Consider the following 19,768-nt stretch of genomic DNA (forward strand, 5'->3'; position numbering starts at 1 on the left):
GCCTTACTATATCAAGAGAGCCATCTACTACTCCGTACTTATGCCCAGCATTCAACAAAATGTAAGTACTAGATTAGAAAGAGCAACCGCATCGCCCAATATATGACGTAATAGCTGCTCACGTGGACAGCTGGATCTTTTGACGAGGCTCTTTCCCAAGCAACAATAACATTGCAGCAACATAGCCCATGAACAGCTTCCCCCTCAAAGATGAAAAAGACACTGCTCCTAGTGTTTATACATGGATTCAAGGTGAGTCAAGGCACAGTTGGTACAGCAGCTGAGGGTTTGCGCAATATAAATCTCCCCCGCATATTGCCTCAAAATCGCACCCCACATTCACCGCTAACAGCACAATTCCTGGGCATCTAGGGCGGGGATGATACGTTCGGCAACTTCCCCCAGCATCTCAAGGCGTTTCTCAGCCAGAAGCTCACTGCCATTGATGTGAGAACGCTCGTTTACCCCAAGTACGAGACCCGAGGAAGTCTACAAGAAACAGTGCTTGCTTTCCGAGAATGGTATGTAGTCGGCGCTTTTACCTGTGGTTTATGGAGCCCCGAGATCGTAAGCTAACTGATCCATCTAGGCTGCAGAATCAGGTCATTGATATCGAAGTTTCCAACCGAACGGCTTCGCCCACCGTTGACCCTTCCGTGCATGTCTTCTTAGTTGGCCACTCGATGGGTGGAATAGTTGCTGCCGATACACTTCTGCTGTTAGCATCCGAACAGCCAATACCGGTCAGGTCTTCGCCGCAACAACCTCCTGACCAGTCCGATGAAGCGATGGACGAAGGAGCGGCAGCCTCAAGCAGCGCAGATATTGGAGGACCGGGCTCGTTCATGTTTCCTCATATCCAAGGAGTGTTCGCCTTTGATACTCCATACTTCGGAATTGCTCCCGGCGTGGTGTCGTACGGTGCAGAGGGGCACTACAAGAACATCACAACCACGTACAATGCTTTCTCTGAGGTAGCTGGACTCTTTGGATTTGGAGCGAGCAACACATCTTCAAACAAGCAGGCGCCGGCGCCACCGACAGCTGACAAGAAACCGCTGCCTCCAGTTTCTGATGGTGATGCTGCAGCGACACCGTCCTGGCAACGCTGGGGCCGGTATGCCATGTTTGCAGGCGCTGCAGGGGCAGTTGCTGCTGGAGGCGCGGCTGCCATGTATTCACAACGTCACCGGTTGACTGACAGCTGGGGTTGGGTTTCATCACATCTCGCATTTGTGGGTTGTTTAGCACGTCCGACGGAACTTCGACAACGACAGTCACAGATTGCGCAGGTACGCAAGGACCGAGGAATCAAGTGTGTGAACTTCTTCACCTGCCTTGGGAAGAGTGCCTCGTCCCTGGTGGAGAACAAAAGCACCGTTGATGAAACAACAGGAAGTAGTAACGCCCCGTTCAGCTCCAAGATAATCCGATCGAAACATCGTACTTTCTGTTGTCTTCCTGAGAAAGAGGAGGGCCAAGAAAAGCCAATCCATTCGGGACCGGGAGTCGAGTGGATCAAAGCCGTGAATGATAGAGCCACCGACGAGATCCAGGCCCATACGTGCATGTTTCTACCGAAGCAGAACCCGGCTTTTAATGAGCTGATTAATAATGCATGCACGGCGATGGTGAGATCCGTTGATAGGGGATGGTACAGTACTGCTCAAACGCAAGCAGTTGACGATGACACGGACGAGCCGCGGCCCGAGAAGGACCGAGCCCATCATCAAGCCGAAAGCGGGACCTTTGATGACGGGGATGAGGACATTGTGGTTGTTGACTGATCTCTTCATGGTACCATCGGATATGGCCTGTTTCAGATCATTAGCCTCAATTCCCGCGATTGATTCCGAGTGTCATGAGATCCGTGGATGCTGTCAGACTGACGATGATTCCTTCACTCTCCGATCGACATTGTTACCAGCCCGCTGGAGTCCATGCTAGCTAGTTTCATTGGGGCAACCTCTGCGCATGAGCCATTAGGATGAAGAAGTACGGATCCCCGACATGCATGCATAATACTAACGGCAACTATAAGTTGTCTTCACCGACTCTCATCATTGTTCAGTCAGTTCCGGGTGGGGATACTCCGTCCGCTCACTAGTTATCGAGTTCCCGAGGTAGTAAGCGGGCATCTTCGACCTGACCCGCACTGCACTGCCTTGACCATCAAAAGTCAACTTGCTTTTGGTATACACATATTGCCTATCAAGGAATGTTACGATCGTTCATCACAATGTGGAGAGTCAGCGGTGGAACGGCAGAGTCAGTCAATCAGCCACCTGTTTTCGAGTCAGTGGCCAGGGTTCCTTCATGTTGTCGGAGGATTGTTCCTTGCCGGTTCCTTGCCGAGGAGTAGGGTTTAGATTAATCCCCGATATTAAGCCTCCCAAAAGCCCCGAGGCATGGACCTGTTGGAACTGCGGCTAAATCCGACGCTCCAAGGAAAATCTCCTCTTTCCGTCGTCCTTTGAAAGAAAAGGAGTACGAAGGCGCACGCCATACCGCAAGATATCCTTCTAGTTATCTACCATGGTTGACTTCGAGACCGAAGGCTTAGCACTTTGGAGGACTTGCCTGTTCAGGCACGGAACAGGACTGAATGGAGTTATCTCGGAACACCAAGAGTCTTAATGGTCACCAGGATTTTCTAGCTTTCCTCGGTTGATACCTAAGGTGATGGAACACTTCCGGCGTCCGTGCGCCACTCTCGGACTTAGCATGTATGAAGTAATGAACAATGACCATAGTGACATAGCCAAGACGAAAATTGAGATTATGAAAATGGTGATTCCGAAGTGGAACTGTACAAGGAAAGATTAGATGCTGATATCGTGTAAATCCATAAAGATAGCCAAGTAAATCGCTGAAAGTCGCTCTCGGACGAATGCAGAAAAGGTGACACAACGTCATGCTCAGAGGCTAGCAGCACCTCGGAGAAAGAAAACCTGATCGAAAACAAGTATTGTACGTGAATTAATACCCATGCCCGTTGTAGGTGGACGCCCGGTGGTGATACACGCTCCCGGCGTATTCCGAGTTCGTATCTTGATACGCCGTTGCGCGTCGGTCATCTTCAGGAAGAAGCTCCTTGACCTCCCAGCTGCTCGGTTTAATTCCTACCGAGAACTCCAGATCCTCCTTGGTGATATAATCCCAGAACTAGACGCATTTGGTTAGACATGCACTGCGGAAGGATCTGCGAAGGGTGTGGCGGTGGGGGTGGGGGTTGGAGAGGGGAGGGGAAATGTGACGATGACGCGAAGGGACATACCTTGTAGACCATCATGACGGCAAGCAGGTTACAGAATGTAGCAAAGAACAGACCGTCAAGGTAGTGCTGGACGTTGTCGCAGATCGTATCGCCAAAGGCGTACAGGATGACCTGACCGGCGATGAAGACCAGAAGGCCAAAGGCGATGTGGCCGAGGGGCCATCGGTCCTCCAGCGTGTTGAGCACGAGGAGGAGCTGCATGACGAGGTAGACTGCGATGCAGATCGCGTTGACGATGTACAGGACCGCAAACATGCCGATGGTATTCGTCGGGCTCAGACCGCCCCATGACTTGAAGGTGAGAATCGAGACGAGGAAAGACACGGCAAACATAACGGTTGACGTCAGCCGGAGGAGCCACACGGAGAGAGCAGTCCCATCTTCGTAGAGCTGGAACCCGACGAACCCGTTGACGAGCAGGCTTGTACATAGCGCCGAGGCCAGGCCGTTTTGCACGGCGACGAACCAGGGGAAGGGGCCGCTTCGTGGAGGGACCACGCCTGCGTCGATGACCAGTGAACACATAGTAAGCGCCATGAAGATGTAGAAGAATGTGATGATTTCCTTTCGGCCTGCAAAGTAGCGCATATCAAATTAGTGGGGCGGCTTCTTTTTTTCTGATGCGGGTACCACTTGCGGGGGAGAGTGATCGAAACGTACCCACAGCGGTGAATTTGGACCGGATGTGCAGAATCATAATCACCGTCATTCCAAGCGCAATGATGTGGACAAACGAGGCGGCGCCCTCAAAGATGATCGTATTGGCGAGTTCGACATTGCGTGCGTAGCAGTTCGGGATCACGCCGGTTTCGCCTGATATCGCGGACGGCGGGCCGACGAGAGAGCAGAGCGGCAGTGCAGCCTTTCGGCAGATCGAATCGAAGTCACCGAAGCCCATGGCGCAGATGGGTCAGGTTACGTATTGTGTTTCCAACGCGTTGGCTGCCAGAGAAACCTCGCGAGAAGCTGCGATACGGCCGGCGGCTGGCTGGGATAGGGGGCTCCGCACGACGAGCGACTTAAGGATCGTAATCCGAGCGCAATCGACGGATGGCCGTTAGAGAAAACAGGAACAGCGGATGGCGATGAGGGATCGGGCGGCAGGGTGGTGTTCGACTGCGACGAAAATTGCGACAGTCGCCTCAGTGAGGCTGGAATGAGAGGGGACGATTGTTTGAGTCGTGGATCACGGGATGCGCTAGTGCCAGATCGGGATTGGAGGCTGGTTGTCGTTGTTGCTATTTTCGGCTAGTACGGAGTACGGAGTAGCCTGTGCCCCAGGAACAATTCTTCGACTCTAAAGTTTCCGCTAGCCGCAATGGGAAAGATGTTTACCTGGAGCCCCGCCCGGCAGCCGGAGTTCCCTCTGCATCCAACTCCGGCAGCTTCCACGGCCTTGAGGTGATGGAAGGAAGCAGGCGACTTTTTGCAGACCTGCAATACAACATGATCTGGGATTTCGGAGTTGCACACAGACGATTTCCGAATCCTGAGCCGAACAGCCGAGTCTGACAGCGTTCGGCACGCCTCTCAGTCGAAAACGATTGCAACCTGTCATGAAGCATTCCTCTTCCCCGCCTGCGCCACACAAACTTCGTCCGCTAGTAGTACGATGGCTTCGACTTCCAAGTTCCATGCCAGAATTTCAGAGTCTCGAGTCTCGACTCGAGAACCTCAACAGCAGAAGTCTCTTCCGTACTTCAATCACAGGTACTCTTTGCCAAGTGAGTAGTGTCGTTTTGAATCCATATACCCAACATCGCTAATATTGCCTGTCTGCCCCCTACAGTGTCCTTACCGCAAACTGTTTGTGGATAACCCGATTGACCGTGGCGCAACTCAAGGGAATGACTTCATTTACCCTCCGATCTCGGCCAAAAATTCCGACGATTGGCCCTCATTATGCTAAACCACATTATCCGAAATTGCCTTGTTGTGGTGCCATGAATACAGAAGCGCCTCAGATTTGCATGGATTTCCTGTTGATCGGGAAATTCCGTTAGATATGACGAAAATGAGCGAAAGTAGCGGAACTTGAGAGCGGACTGGTCCCGCAGTCGGAGTGCTGGAGGACCGCTGAAGACTGATGTCTCAGCTCAGCCTTCGAACCCTCCAGTGTCCACAGTACGTTCAAACTGTCCACCGGCAAGTCGAGCCGTGGCTCGGATGAAGACAGATGTCACAGAAGGCGCACTGTGGCTAATTGCCTAGCCTTGGAAAAAGGCAATGAGCGGGGAGAAAGGTTCCGAAAGGACTCAAAGGAGGGCAGAGCTAGGAAGTGGACTTAAAGCTCGTTTGGTTTTGGATTTTCGTATCCTCAGAAGGACGTTCTAGCTCGGAAACGGAGACTTGGCACCGTCCCATGCTGCAAATGATGCCAAAGGCTAATTGTCTCTTCAGGTACTAAGCAGGGGCTGTCAGGCCTATGAGGAGCCAGTAATAATTAGCAGGTAGCCAATGGGTCTCGTTCCTGGCACCGTATTTCAAGGATCCCCAACCGTGGCACTTTCGATTTTCGAATCACAATCCTTTCCGCGATTCCAAATATTTTTGTTTTCAACTCAAGACGCGGTCTGTAGGCAACCAGGTATTCTAACCTGGCAATCTCCATTCCCTGCTTCATCCTTGACTCCTTCTGGCCTTGTTCCTGGGCCCTGGCACTACAGGGATTTGATAAGCGGAGATAGCGCCAAAAATTAGAGCACACTAAGCTCTGCAAGCAAAGGCCGGCAGACACACACTGATTGCTTGTTAGACTTTGCAGCGTCAGCGGATTTGGGGCCCAGCAATAAGAATGTCCGCCCTGTTTAAGTCCCGGAGGAAAGCAAGCCTAGCGTAAGGTTTCTTGTTGCTGACGGTGGGGCCACTCCTGCGTATACTCCATGCAGGCACTGGCTGCGACAGCAAAAACCTACGGCTTTCCCCATAGATTACCCTAGCCACTCTGGCACTTCCCCCGTCTGTTCTCTTCCGCAACATCATAGGCCCGTCGGTTCTCAATAATAATGGCCTTCCCTGTCGAATATCCGGCTCCACGCTTCGTGGCAATTACCGTGCACAGGAGATGGCTCCCTGACACAAATCATTCATGATTGAGCCAATGTGGCTATAGTGGAAGCCTTATCGACTCTGCACACCAACACGGCTCCTCGTGCATGAAGATCCCAGCTAGCGCCACGTGCCGCTGAAAGGCTTGAAGCGTCACAAACGTCAACGGCTTTTGAGGGACGGCGTCGATCTCCCACCTATTGTCCCGATCAAGCCGAACTGTTAGATCAAGTTAGACTGTTAGATGCACTTCTAAGAGTGGGCCAGTTCCACCTCAGCGTTCCACTTCGAAACTCCTTCACGGTCCTGCAGCCGCGGTTCTTCTTCGGGCCCGACGATGAGGTCTCGGAAAATGACCCTTTTATCGTTCAATGACGCTGGACAGTATCGCAGTGGGGATGTTTCTGGAGTTTTCCGTGGCAGCGGGATTGCTCTGTGGTTGGTTCAGGGACATCTCCATTATTTTTCCTGATATTTAACCCGAGAAAACGACAAAGACTAAATTGGCCAGGGCAATAATAATAACGAGCAGAATAATAATATTAATAAACCACGGAATAATAACACGCCAGAGGAGAAAAAAAAAGTCCAATCAATGAAAAAGGATTTTCCTTTTTTCTCCTGCTCCCCTGTCGAGTAACCCTCACTGCACACGGTTTCTGGTTTCTGGCTTGTGACGACCCTTGGGAGCAATCCTTGATAGTGACAGTTACAGATTGGACCACTTTCCTCTTCGAAGGTCCGTCATGAGCAACAGCACCCCTCGAGTATATATTGTTCATGTTTCTCTGGTACACTCTCGAGCGCCAATTTCGATTGTCTCTACAACGCATCTGGACCATTGTCGAGCGCTCGTCTCCACCACGAATTGAACCGTTCTACCGCTTGCTTAGCCCTACTACCGAGCGTTCTCGACTCTCCAACCTTTTTGTTTTCATTCTCATTGGGGAGGGGGGGCTCACATACGCCTGGGTCGCCCATTTGGCCACCATGTGCAATCACTACAAAAACTTCTTTATCTACAGCAGCTGCAGCCAGCCGAGTTCTCATATAATCCGCACCGAGATGGATGAACCAAAAGAGGCCCGGTGCTCAGAAGCTCCACACGACCGATTTATTGTGGTTGTGGGCAAATGCCTTCTCTGCCCCCGTCGCTGAAAGGCTTCATCGTCGTCACCACAGACAACTCGACCGTTTGCTCTCGAAGCCTGGCGGGGTTAATGAGCGTTCTCCGTGGGGTCTCCAAAGCCCTACTTGAGGGTCAAAGATACTGTTCTATATGCGTTTAGGACACCGTGCGCCACGTCTGCGACGACACTCTGTGCGAACTTTTGCGTCCGACTTGTTCTCGTCTTTATTTGCTTGGGATACCCCCTTTGCGGTCTTTTATATACCTGGCTCGTGTCCTGGATAAGCTGAAATGTCTTTGGCGGCGTCTTTCTCGGCTTGGTTATGGCGTTGGTATCAACATACCCACTGCTCTTTGGGAACACAGGACCCAATTGGGATGTCTGCGTCGGAATGAATTAGACGGATGGGACTTGTATGGCGTTTGGGACAATTGGGAGTTAGAAAGTTGGGATCGCGGGCATATCTAGATGGGGTCTGCGAGGTATTTTTTTTTTTTTTCTGTCGGCAGTACAAGTGAATGAGTTTGATGGGCGATTGTATGAATATTGAAATATACGGATATACGGCTGCCACATATGTTCATGGATTGCGCTGCACTCTGGCATCCTTCAATTCCCCTTTTGCTAATAGAGTTGATGAGTGCATCGGTTGCCTGAGGAGGAGTTGACCCGTCTCAACCCGCTGCTCGGAAAGACTCAAGCTCTAGACTCTGGATCACCAAGCAGCAGCATCACATGTCCACCACTGCGCTGCAGCATGTGTCCGGAAGGGTGCGTTTTGGAGTCGAAGCTCTTGGCGTTTAGCAGAGGGTATTATTTTCTTTTTTTTTCTGTGAAGGGAACGGAGAGGAGCGCGGGAGGATGAAGCGGCAGTCGCGGCGGGGTGAACCGTCCCAGGCAGCATCGCTAAGACGGAGAATCTGGCGTCTGCAATCTGGCATCTGCTTTGACCATGCGCCGCCACTCTAAGTAATTGTTCATCGTCGTTTGAGATTCAGAGCCCTCATAAGATCTATTTAATTTTCAGCAATTGCAGGTGACGCGGAAGGGCGGATCCGGCAGAGGCCTTTTGGCTCTGCCAAGGCGCCAGTCTGATTGCATCCACTCTGGCAGTCCAGGGCCGAGATGAAGAAATGGAAATGGGCGTCTGTGCTCCTACCGGCGACTGGGATCGCGCGACCGGCACTGCCATCCCCTCCCCATGCGCTCGCTGACTCGATTGCTGTCACACCCGCTCGACCACTTGGAGTTTCTCGTTGAAATTGTGCGGCCCTTGCTTCCTGCTTGGATTTTCTTTTCTTCGGCCATGTGTTGGGCTGCCAGTTTCTCACCTGACGAGGCCCATCCCATCTCCATCCCGCTGTCTTCCCCGGCCCATCTGGCCCCCAGTGGGTCCCTTCATCGTTGGGACGCCCTCGTGTAAAGTACGAGGGGAACCAGACTTCAGAGTCGCATGCATCATCTCCTGGAGTTTCCTTTCTCGCCCTGGAAGGCTTCCGGCTCTTCCCACCGCGCGTTGCATGAGCAAGGTTGGCGATTAATTTGCGGGAGAGTGCTTGAGAGGACACCGATTAATTGCGAGCGCGAATCACGGCACTTCCACGGCTGCTAAGAATCCATCCAAGTTACAGGAGCTTTAGACTATGCGCCAACGCCATCCATGTCTCGCAACGCACCAATCTGCATCTCGGGCCGATCGCTCGCGCTGCAGGCCCCCTGGCCTCTGCAGCGGCATTGGACCGCGCTATGATTTTCCTCCCTCATACCGTTGCGTCGCGGTGCATGCGCATGCTCAAGCTCGATTATAAGCCTCTGCTCGGCCCATGCCTTGCGGCACTATTGTCCATTTGTTTTTGTGTTGTTGGAAAAGATGGAGGACACACAAGACTGTGCCAGTCGCCGCCAGGACTGTCCCCATTCATCCAAGCGCAGGAGATTCAGTCTCTGCCGGCGTGTCTCGGACATCACTCATCTTGGCCACCTGACAACTTGTGATAGCGCCTGTGCTCGTCCCTTTAGCGCGTCGGATTGTTGGCCGCTGCCACTATGAGCTACGTACCCTGAATCAATCTGCCACAGTCGGAACCGCTAGCTGTCGATCATATCATCCTTCCTCCTGTCTCTCAAATTTCCGTTCCTCATCTCCTGGTTCTTTTCGTCACTGCCGATGACGACACGGCCAACCGCTTGGGATAGCCGTTGTCCCTTCCCACGGAATGATGATGGGTGCCCGTGCCGCGGAAAGCGAGGTTTCATGGCGATCAGGACCATCCCCACCGATTCTGAGAGCTCCTTGATCAGTCACGGATGATCGCTCCCCAACTGTGCCTAGCTTTCTCCGGAGTCGTTAGCGTTACACCACGCTAAGGCATGCGACTGCCGGGCTGCGGAAGCCGAGTGCCAACCACGGAGGTATAGCACCGCCCAATAACATTCCCGACAAGGCCCCAGCTTCCAAGGACACTCAATCATCAATCATCAATCATCATCGCCGCCGTTATCGACTAATCGCACCCTCCGTTCTGAAAAGGAAGAGTTTCCCTGCAGATACCGCCAATTACGCAAATATGATCTCACTGTTGACGTCGTCTAGGGGTCTGTAATGTCGGTTAAACAGCTTTTGTTTCGTTCCTCCACTTTGTTGCTCAGCCGGAATTAATCCTGTCCATCGGAAAGTGGCCCGGAACACCACCCGATATCGCGGACCCGGCACTTTTCCCCGAAAATTGCGGTGCATAACTTCCGAGGGCCGGCTGAATTGCGTGTACATTGTGCACGCACATGGCTGTAGACGTACAACGACAGATACGGAGTAGAGGCGTTTACCTTGATAGACAGGAGCACCAGCGTAAGCTCCGTGCGCAAGCTAAGCTAGGATGCTTAAATAATTTGCCGGCGGCCGCAGGGGGTGACGGGCCAAGCTGCCAACAGCGCTGCCCGAAATGTTCTTCCTTTCCGAATACGAGGTTCGTGAAGATCAGCAGCAGCTTGAGCTCGTGGAAACGTCTCCATGAGGGCATGAGCACTGAGCAGGCTCGCATTCGTACAAATTATCGAGAGAGAGAGTCTCGAACTCGGTCAATTAGCGGCCATTTCTCGTATCTACTTGAGTCTTGACCCTCTATGCTCAATAATCCCTGTTAGCGCACGCTATTCGAGCTCACTAATCCTTGGTCGGTTTATCGTAAGGTCTTACCGGTTTTGAGATAGCTTATTTCAACTGAAGCTCCCGGAGACCTTGCAGCTGAATTTTGCTCCCTCTGGGGATTGATGCAAAAGATTTGCAGATTTTGATCGCCAATGAGATTTCTTGTTGTTTCGAGGTTTATCAAGCTCGATAAGGCTTGATTCGAATTATGCAAACATACTTTACAACAACGTACGCTTGATGCTCAATGGAGCATGAACTGAACACTAACGTTTCTCTGGGACACTATCTGCAGCTTGCGGACGAAATCCGACTGACGGCCTTACGAGTCGCAATAGCTACAGCGGCTGGCTGTATGCCCACTGTAAGGTGGCAGCGCATCCTGGCATGGTAAGATAAGCCACCGCCCAGGTAACCGTGTCTGGAGAACCTCCTCTCCGTTCGATCCTAAGCGAGTGTACTACACATTATCCCGGCACAGGATCCACCCAGCCCTAAGTTTGGAGAGATGAATCTTCACAATTGCACGTGTCATGCAAGCGAAGGAGACTCGGAGTAGTGTTGTGGACTTGACTAGCGAGCTGCAGTAGTACATTGCACTTCACAAGTTAGGTCTTATCGAAACTCCACCAGACCAAACATGGGTGATGAAACCCACTCTAACTACCAAAAACCGTCTAGTCCCACCGAGTCTCGGTAACGAGTCAGATCGCGAACCTAAAACTGACAGCGACACGCCGAGTCAGCCTCTTCAATTTGACAAGTTCACACCTGTGACGGTTTGGTTGACCTTTCCAGGGCCATAGCCCATCTTGATTGATTCTCGAAAATCTGGACTCAGGTGATCTTCCGATTTTGGTCTATGCTATGCGGCACGTGTGTGGAGCTGGAGGCTGGAGCCGATAGCCACGGCCCGGGCTATGCTAGGCCCACACTGCACCGCATCCCCGTCCGTGGCCACGTGTTTGCATCCGAACGAATCCGTCCAGTGCGTTCCTGGCCCGCTGCAGATGTCAATCATGCATGGTGCCTGTCGACGATGCCATACCATGCTATTCCTTGTTTGCAGACGCAGACGCAGACGCAGACGCAGACGCAGACGCAGATCCACCACGCCTGCGGGCTGACACGTTTCCTCGTCCTCATCTCTTTTCTGGACACGACATGACAGGCATCTCACCTCCACCGGAGCCGCCGGAAGCACACCGCACGAATCGGGACGCGGTGCGAGAATTCCCTTGTGGAGCGGCGGACCACGGGTCCACTGGACCTTGGTTGGCGACGAGTTGTTGACTGTCGGTGATTGTGGCCCGGGAACTCGGTGACCTGGTCATATCTTTGATTGTGCATAATTCATAAGTCGCCTCAATCTGTACATGGAAGGCTTCTGACGAATCCGCTCCTTCAGGCTTCGTTGGGGCTCAGTCCTATAACTCGGGACGGACTACTGGCCACCGTCGGCCTTGGAGGTTGCAAGTAGCAAGTATTGCGGTCCGCCTGAAGTCTGGGAGGTGCAACCTGGTTTTCTTGCTTTTGGGCTGACTTGACTTGTCATGAGCTGAGCCGAGTCGAGCCGAGCTGAGAATGTGGGTCGAGACTTCTCGGACCGACTCGTGTCCTGCCTGGTTTTCCTGAGATTCATGTGACTCGAACCTGGCAATGTGAGATGCTAGAGGACTGGGTTGTTCTAGAATCTCTATCATGGTTTGATTGATGACACGTGGAGTCCCCATCCCAGTTAATATGTTTTTCGTTATACTTCGCGTGGGGAATCTCCGCGCCCAATACTCAATGGTTCGGATCGCTTCCGATGGGATTGTTTGCGTATGCTATCATATCCAACGAAGTATCCAACAACGATAAAGTAAGATTGGTGAAACCTGTTATTACGCGCATCAAGGTGTCCACTGGTCTAGAAAGCGAAATATTAGGGTGAAGTCCCTCTGCATACGGAGTAGTATGCAATCTGAGGCGGGATCAGATCCTCGAGCCCTCGCTAAAGGTTCAATCAAACCTTGATACACGTGCAACGTGTCTAGGTTTGTCAGACCTGATTCACAGTTGGTTCTAAAGAACGCGTTCCTGTCCCAATCTGCTGAATGCTGACGGGGGATCCGGTTTAAAAATCCACTGGGCAGACGTTTCGCCGCTGATAGGCTCGCTCGCTCTTAGAGTTAGGGGGAGTCGAATATCGAGATCTAGAACTGTATTACTGGGACATCGAATAGAACAAAGCCTTTATTCCCTCAACTTACTGCTTATATCCCATAGCCCACCGCATCCGGTATGGAATCAGCTCATGGACTTTCAGACCTAGCCACCCGGCTATGCGCGGAAGGCTTTTTTGGAGTTTCATTTGCTGCGTTTCAGCTCTGGCCCTGCTGATATTATGGCTGTCAGAATGTCTGACTATGTAGCTTATCGAAACCACTTGGGTCGAGTCGCACTCGTTCTGCGGTACATAGATGTCTCGGAAAGACGCATTTCTAGTTTGCTCTCAAGCGTATAGAGTATACTTGAAGTACTTGAATGGTATACAACTTGGTACCGCGGGCTATGGACCAATACCACTGTTAGGATAAGGGGCGGCGCTACCCGGCTTATATTCATTTTAAGCCGAGCGAGATGTCCGGGACGGACTGATCAGAAAATGTGCTCTTCTTAACTACTGTAACTTGACAAAGATATGATTGAGGATCTTCTACGCCGGAATCTTGGATGGGGGTTTTATCCACTCTACCGGGGGTATACCTCACTGGGTAAGAGCGATGAGGACCTCGGGACCTCATCTACGCATCTTCTCAGTTAGGAGGTTCACAAGAATGAAAGGTATAAAGTGTCTCGAGGCCCGTCGCTCTTGCCGCAACAGGTGAGGTATTGAGGCGCGCCTGCCTTTTTAGGCTTTATATAACATGGGAATAGCGAGCGAGATTAGCACACTTGTATCAGGGCTCTTGAGAGCTTTTACCCAACTAGGAAGGCTCGACTCTTTACCTACCCTACCTAACCTGTATGGCTATAATGGAGTGATGACGGTTGTAATTCGGGCGCCGTCAAGCCTCCGGAATTGATCCAGCCCCCTACACCGCGCATATACCCTGGAATCGGTATTTCCCACACAGAAACCGAGTGCTGGGGTCTCGGATACCAGGGGTGGTTATAAAGCCGGGATTGCTTCCGAGTGCATGAAGGTCGCATCGAAGCGTCCATCTTGCGCAGCACATCCTCCTCACTATATACGATTGCAACAATCTATATGCAGTGCAACATCGTTTATCAGAGAGACAATCCCACCAGCTCATCTGCCTCAATATCCTCACCGTCGTCTCTTCCGTCTTTGGCCCCTCCTATATCATCTCCCTTGGCCGCATCCTTGCAGCGTTTCTCTGCCAACTCTTTGGTATAATCATCTGGATCCCAAGCCAAATCTCGAGTCTTCATCTCCTCCACTTTTATCGCCACGACCCTCTCAATCTCAGCCCTCTCCCCAGGCTCCAATAAATCGAGACTCTCTTGCCAAACATCGTCAACGGGAGTAGAAGTCTTGCCAAAGAATCGCTGATCAATCTTGTGCCAGTACACCAAGTCAAATGCAAAGTTATTCCTTGCCGCATACGCAACCCAAAAGTCTCCACTCTTCCAGCTATCTTGCATCGGAGCAGAGAGCCGCTGCGCATCCCTTAGCCGCCCCTCCTTAATCGCCTTGTCCTCCTGGTATCTCATAGCGCGGAGAAAGGTCCGAAGACGCCGTTCATACTCGACACAGCAATCATCAAGGCCTTGAGGCCAGTACTCGGGCTTCTCAATCAGAAGCCACCACGGTGGCGCAAAGGAGAATTCAACCGGGGCGGCATACGTGAATTCCCAGTCTACCACGCCGACAACTTTCCCCTCCTCATCCAAAAGGATGTTGGCTGCGCGGAGGTTGTCACACCACAGTTTGAAGGGGCCTTTATCGAACGCCGCCCACTGCGCCGTTAAGCAGTGTTCTCTGGCGAGTTTGCGGAACAGAAAGCGAGCAACGAGCTTGTGCCGACAGTCTTCGGCCGAGTCGACTGCATCGTTGCGCTGGTTTATGAGGTGAGAGATGTGGAGTTCTGCTAGCGCTTCCATGTATGAGGACGTGGTGGCAAAGGTCGTGGCTGGTAGCTTCGACTGAGGCAAAGATCCCAGTCGAATTAGACTGTTCATGGGCATTGATTAAGGCCCTTTTGTCACTTCCCAGGTGAAATCATCAACTTGGTTGAGTGACCCTATCCGAGGTAGAGATGGTCGAGAAAGCTGAAGAAGGATACTTGCAACTTCCGAATAAAGAGCCTCTAATTTTGCTTCACTGATATTTGGGTCGAGAGTGCCGCGATCTTCTTTCAGGCATTCAGGCGTATTCAGAGCATCATACATGCTTGTAGCATGCACCAAAGAGGTGCCATGACACCCAGTGGGAACTGGTCCGCGCATTTGCGTCTATAGATCCCTGGGCGCCCTCTTGCCATTGGAAGGATAGAGTGCCACATTATAATTTATGTATTCAGTCAGATATGTAGTAGTAGCTCTGTTTGAGTGGTTAAGAATAATTGTTTGCAGTTGATGCGCACTGAGAGATGGGAGTGTAGTTATGTACACAAAATACCGGACTAGAGGTTGTCTTGCATGGTGAGATTAGGGCTCATTGTAAGGCAATGTAGCCGCAAACTCACTGGCTTTTGAATTCTCAGAGGCGAACTGAGGCACCGCGCCTGAGGGTCGAACAATCATAGCATATCCATACTAGTAAAGACATTTGGAAACCAACGAATAGGCATTGCAAAGACATTACACTGCAAAAGAGTTCCCACAGGCTTATTTCTACTGAACATTCGTGCTTGAGTTCGCTAGGAACCCCTTTCACCCTAACTAAGCCTTCCAATACGTTTCCAACATCCGCCGCACAGTCAGCGTCTTGATATCCGGAAACCGCTCATTCAACGACCCCTCTCTTGCAATGTGGGAGCTTGCATCAGCAGTAAACAGCTCAGAAATAGACATGAACCACGGAAAGGCCTTCTTAGGAAGTGCTCGTACAGAGTGACGTGGCTCGGCAACTCGGTAATCACGAACCGCTTCAGTTTCTTGATGGAGTCGTAGTTCGTCTTGAATTTAGAGCCTAGATCCCTGTTAGCTTATGGCATGCTTACAAATTGATTAAAGGAGACAAGTGCGGAGACTGAGAGAAGGTTGTGCGACACACGTGATTTCACAGAATGGTCCAATTGTTGAAGGCATTCAATATGACCCGATCGACAGCCAAGTATCTTTCCTTCAAAATACCTCGATTGATCATTCTTGTGGCCGAGCAGTAGCTGACAAGTGTTATACCAGGACTAGGATCGAGTGTCAGCTTCAAGAAAAAGGTGTGATCCTCGCTGTTCGAAAAGTAACCATCTAGTATAAAATATATAGTTGGGGCTGAAGAACATCTACTACAAATTATAAGCCCTGGTATATCTCGACAGCCTAGAATCACTGCCTGCTAGCTTTTACAATCCGGGATACAGGTGCTAACGTACTTGTTGGTATTAACCTGCGAAGAAATCATTTTGCCCTCGTTTCACACTGTTTTCTAGATATGGACTCTATTTTCGTTGCCGTCGGAACTTATAGCTTCCTGTCCTAGTAGCGCGAGTCATGTTGATAAGACTTTACGAGATCAGCCTTTTGAAGTACATCTTGCGTTGCTGGAACCATGCTTGACAAGTATCATCCATACTTCGTGCTCCATGTTCCTGCTCAAGACAGTGACGATATGATTGGTTCTGCAATGTTACACAGATCGTTCCATTGAACATGGCAGTTCATTGGCTGAGACACGAGCGAAAGGCTCTGTCGCATTCGCCCACCTGCAGTCCACGACCCCGCTCAGCCAAAGCTGACACGAACTCATTTCAGCTCCCGGCGAGTCCTTCCCACAAGCGCGGGAGATAAACCGCAATACTGGGGCCCGTATGTTGTCAAGATGCCCTCGAAGCGGGACTACACGGTCGGATGGATAGCTGCACTGCACGAAGAGCTGGCTGCTGCGCAGCCGATGCTCGATGAGTTCCACCCCGCGCAGTCACAGCCATTGAGGGACCCTAATGCGTACACGCTCGGCCGGATATTTTCGTATAACATTGTCATTGCCTGCCTGCTGGCTGGGAGTTACGGGACGAATAAGGCCGCTGCTGTGGTTTTAAATATAAAGGCGACGTTCCCTAATCTAGAGTATTTCTTAATGGTCGGGATTAGTGGAGGGGTCCCTAGTGCTGCTCACGATATTCGCCTTGGGGATATGGTGGTTAGCAGCCCCACTAGATAATATGGAGGAGTTGTACAGTACAATTTTAGCAAGGCGCTTGCTAGAAAGGGATTCAAGAGGACGGGAATACTAAATAAGCCGCTATACTATCTGCTGACGCGCATAACCTATCTTCAAGCAGAGAATATGGGACCGGACTCATTACTTAGAAGCTGTCCTCAAGGAGAGGTTGGGCCGAGTGACAGCAGAGAAAGATATTTAAGCGACCTGATCCCGAGACAGATATTCTGTTCCAGGCCGAGTACACCCACCCCGAAGAAAGAGACCACTCCTGCACACATTGCGACAGGAGATGCTTAATTGGACGGAAACAGAGGACATCTAATGAACCCCAGGTGCACTATGGCCTGATCGGGTCAGCGAACCGCGTCATGAGGGACGGCCTTTCGCGAGATTATCTAGCAAAGAACCACGGCGATATTCTCTGCTTTGAGATGGAGGCTGCAGGACTCATGAACCAGGTGCCATGTCTTATTATTCATGGTATCTGCGACTATGCGGACTCGCACAAGAATAAGAACTAGTAAAAATATACTGCTTCTACCGCTGTAGTATATACCAGATTACTCCTGTTAGTAGTCACTACTACTAAACCTTAAGAAGAAAGAGAAACTTGTAGAACTGCGGTATCCGGGCTACAGAGGGGCGGCTGGATCGTATGGCAGTCATTTCCCGACTTAATCGAACGGCATGACCAGATCTTTAAAAAAGCAGATCTTACTAGGTGGTTCCGGAGAGCACTGGTGCTCGTTGAAACCCCCACCCCCTCCTTTATCCAGCCCCGTCCCATGCCATGCCCCTCTCGTCGTCGCAGCTCACTTGCATAGATGCCAAGCATATCCCTATAATCCTGACCCACATCATTGGCTCGATCTACATGCATCGGACCGTGGGCTATGGATCCATGGATGTGGATACCGCGCTGGTCCGTGCTGAGGTTCTTGTCTGCAGCGTCCAGATCCGCCCTCCTTGCAGGTCAACTTGGGACGAGGAGGGGCCGCGCGAAAGCTTTTAGTTGACCGCTTCCCCTCATTCTTTAACGCAGACTACAGCTCTCTGACACTTTTTCTCCCCGCCACTCTGACCAAGACTCAAGGGTCAAACCCCACATCAGCCCACCATGCCCACCTTAAGACCACACCACAACCCTGAACGGCCAACATTTCTCTCCCTTCCAACGCAGCTCCGCAAGTAAATATACACCCACCTCCTCCTTAAACTCCCAGAGTCAATATACATATTCCAAGACCGCAACCTCCCCCTCTCATCATTCGCGCCCTCACGACCACCAAACTGGACAGCTATCCTCCGCACAAACCATCAAATCCACACAGAGGCTCGAGGGACCCTCCACGCCGAGAACCTGTTTACGATTGAGGAGGTGCGCACACCGAGGTATTCGAGTCGGGGTCTCGAAGCATTTCTGGATCGTATTGGCCCGTCCAAGCGGGGTTTCTAAGGGATTTGGTTGACGTTTCCGGAGGTTGGGAGAGACGATGGAGGAGTGTGGAGGGTCAAGGAGGAGGGGAAATGTTGCTTGCAAGGGTGAGGGGGGAGTGTACGGGGATGGTGAGGATTGAGCTTCTTGTGTATGGCCTGGTGCTCGTGAGCTGGTTGAGGCTGATTTGGACGTAGATGAGTCGGTTAAGGAGGTGTTTTCTAAGGCAGATGAGCAGTTAAGAGGGGTGCACTCGCTGGAGAGGATTGCACTTAGGGTTTCGAGAGGCTCTGCGTCACCTTCAGTGAAAGACTTTGTGCAGGAGTTTGGATGGGTGGTATATTAGATGGTCCGGTGTAGTCAAAAAAGAATCACATATCATGACTATCAAGAAGCGCCACTATGTTCTGGCTAAACGAGAACCAATCGCCGAGGTTGAGCCCATCTCCGGCGAGATCGCCCTCCTGCAGACTCGCAGCAGCTCCACCAGGATCCAAATGGCCATGTGGCACTCCGGAATTCACATCACCAACCCCGATTGGGAGAGAAAGGGGTGGCTGAGGATTGAATCCAAATGTACTAAGCTGCCAATCTAGCTATATCCGCAGCTCCATCTGCTCGGGCAGCAAACTCGCCGGCCTCGCCTTGAGCTCGTAATGCCGCGCTGCCACATCACAGAAAACCTGGAACAGGCGATGGTGTTTTGCGATTGCGGGCGAATGCGGACATGCGGACTCTATTGATGCGACAAATGCTTGCATGTTGTTTAGGTCTTCGACATCGCCAGGAGCTATGTTGAGTACGATACACTCGGCATTGGAGTACACCTGCAAAAAGTATATCTTCAGACACAGATCCGCCAAGTTCCGCGAGGGGACCAAATGGTTGAGGAACTGGCAGGTCCATTGAGAATCAAGATTGTCCTCTGCTAGACAAGGGAGTCAACATCAGCGTATATTCACGAATCGTACTCTGGGTTTAATACAAATGTGAGCGATACATACCATCAGAAGGTCGTAGTAACGCAACAGCAGTCTCTATTGATGGCATTGCCCATCCGCGATCCTAGTGTGATGCTCCTCGACGAGGCAACAAGTCCTTTAGATACAGAGTCCGAAGGCGTAGTCCAGGCTGTGTTGATGGAGGCTGCTAGGGGCGAGGAGAGGGTCACGATTGCTGTTGCGCATCGGCTGTCGACTGTGTGCAAGGCGCATTGCATTTCTGTGTTTCGGGGTGGGAGAGTTGTTGAGATGAAGAAATATAAGGAGTTGGTGGCCATGGGCGGGGTTTATGCGGGGATGTGTGAGGCACAGAGGTTGGATTTGGGGTAGCTATATTTATTGGGTATATTAGAGGATCCCTTTTTTTTTTTTTTTTTTTTTTTTTTTTTTTT

At 51.4% G+C, this 19,768-nt stretch overlaps 7 protein-coding genes across 7 annotated transcripts; 4 read left to right on the plus strand and 3 right to left on the minus strand.

Annotated features, from left to right (window-relative positions):
• Positions 1 to 94: 94 nt before the first annotated feature.
• Positions 95 to 2,214, plus strand: BJX68DRAFT_108176 (uncharacterized protein). Its single transcript, XM_071035871.1, has 3 exons — positions 95 to 252; positions 373 to 521; positions 590 to 2,214. The coding sequence occupies exons 1-3, from the start codon at positions 211 to 213 to the stop codon at positions 1,785 to 1,787; spliced, it is 1,389 nt and encodes a 462-aa protein (XP_070898093.1). The 5' UTR covers positions 95 to 210; the 3' UTR covers positions 1,788 to 2,214.
• A 169-nt stretch (positions 2,215 to 2,383) lies between these two features.
• BJX68DRAFT_108169 (chitin synthase export chaperone) lies at positions 2,384 to 4,414 on the minus strand. The gene is made up of 3 exons (XM_071035869.1): positions 3,938 to 4,414; positions 3,278 to 3,849; positions 2,384 to 3,165 (listed from the first exon to the last, which is right to left on the minus strand). Exons 1-3 carry the CDS (start codon positions 4,173 to 4,175, stop codon positions 2,980 to 2,982), a joined length of 996 nt encoding a protein of 331 aa, XP_070898094.1. The 5' UTR covers positions 4,176 to 4,414; the 3' UTR covers positions 2,384 to 2,979.
• A 2,660-nt stretch (positions 4,415 to 7,074) lies between these two features.
• On the plus strand, positions 7,075 to 7,954 carry BJX68DRAFT_239351 (uncharacterized protein). The gene has a single exon (XM_071040517.1). The coding sequence runs from the start codon at positions 7,106 to 7,108 to the stop codon at positions 7,481 to 7,483; it is 378 nt and encodes a 125-aa protein (XP_070898095.1). The 5' UTR covers positions 7,075 to 7,105; the 3' UTR covers positions 7,484 to 7,954.
• A 1,086-nt stretch (positions 7,955 to 9,040) lies between these two features.
• On the plus strand, positions 9,041 to 9,497 carry BJX68DRAFT_108227 (uncharacterized protein). The gene has a single exon (XM_071035873.1). The coding sequence runs from the start codon at positions 9,202 to 9,204 to the stop codon at positions 9,448 to 9,450; it is 249 nt and encodes an 82-aa protein (XP_070898096.1). The 5' UTR covers positions 9,041 to 9,201; the 3' UTR covers positions 9,451 to 9,497.
• A 4,382-nt stretch (positions 9,498 to 13,879) lies between these two features.
• On the minus strand, positions 13,880 to 14,800 carry BJX68DRAFT_267967 (uncharacterized protein; the record flags this gene model as incomplete). The annotated part of the gene is made up of 1 exon (XM_071045943.1): positions 13,880 to 14,800. One exon carries the CDS (start codon positions 14,798 to 14,800, stop codon positions 13,880 to 13,882), a length of 921 nt encoding a protein of 306 aa, XP_070898097.1.
• Positions 14,801 to 16,595: 1,795 nt separating this feature from the next.
• BJX68DRAFT_256007 (Pfs domain protein) lies at positions 16,596 to 17,461 on the plus strand (the record flags this gene model as incomplete). Its single annotated transcript, XM_071043129.1, has 3 exons — positions 16,596 to 16,916; positions 16,956 to 17,115; positions 17,160 to 17,461. 3 exons carry the CDS (start codon positions 16,596 to 16,598, stop codon positions 17,459 to 17,461), a joined length of 783 nt encoding a protein of 260 aa, XP_070898098.1.
• A 1,510-nt stretch (positions 17,462 to 18,971) lies between these two features.
• Positions 18,972 to 19,425, minus strand: BJX68DRAFT_267969 (uncharacterized protein; the record flags this gene model as incomplete). Its single annotated transcript, XM_071045944.1, has 2 exons — positions 18,972 to 19,303; positions 19,380 to 19,425. The coding sequence occupies 2 exons, from the start codon at positions 19,423 to 19,425 to the stop codon at positions 18,972 to 18,974; spliced, it is 378 nt and encodes a 125-aa protein (XP_070898099.1).
• Between the last annotated feature and the right edge of the window lie 343 nt (positions 19,426 to 19,768).

This window comes from Aspergillus pseudodeflectus, assembly GCF_044049435.1.
Source record: "Aspergillus pseudodeflectus strain CBS 756.74 chromosome Unknown BJX68scaffold_27, whole genome shotgun sequence".
Lineage (NCBI taxonomy): Eukaryota > Fungi > Ascomycota > Eurotiomycetes > Eurotiales > Aspergillaceae > Aspergillus > Aspergillus pseudodeflectus.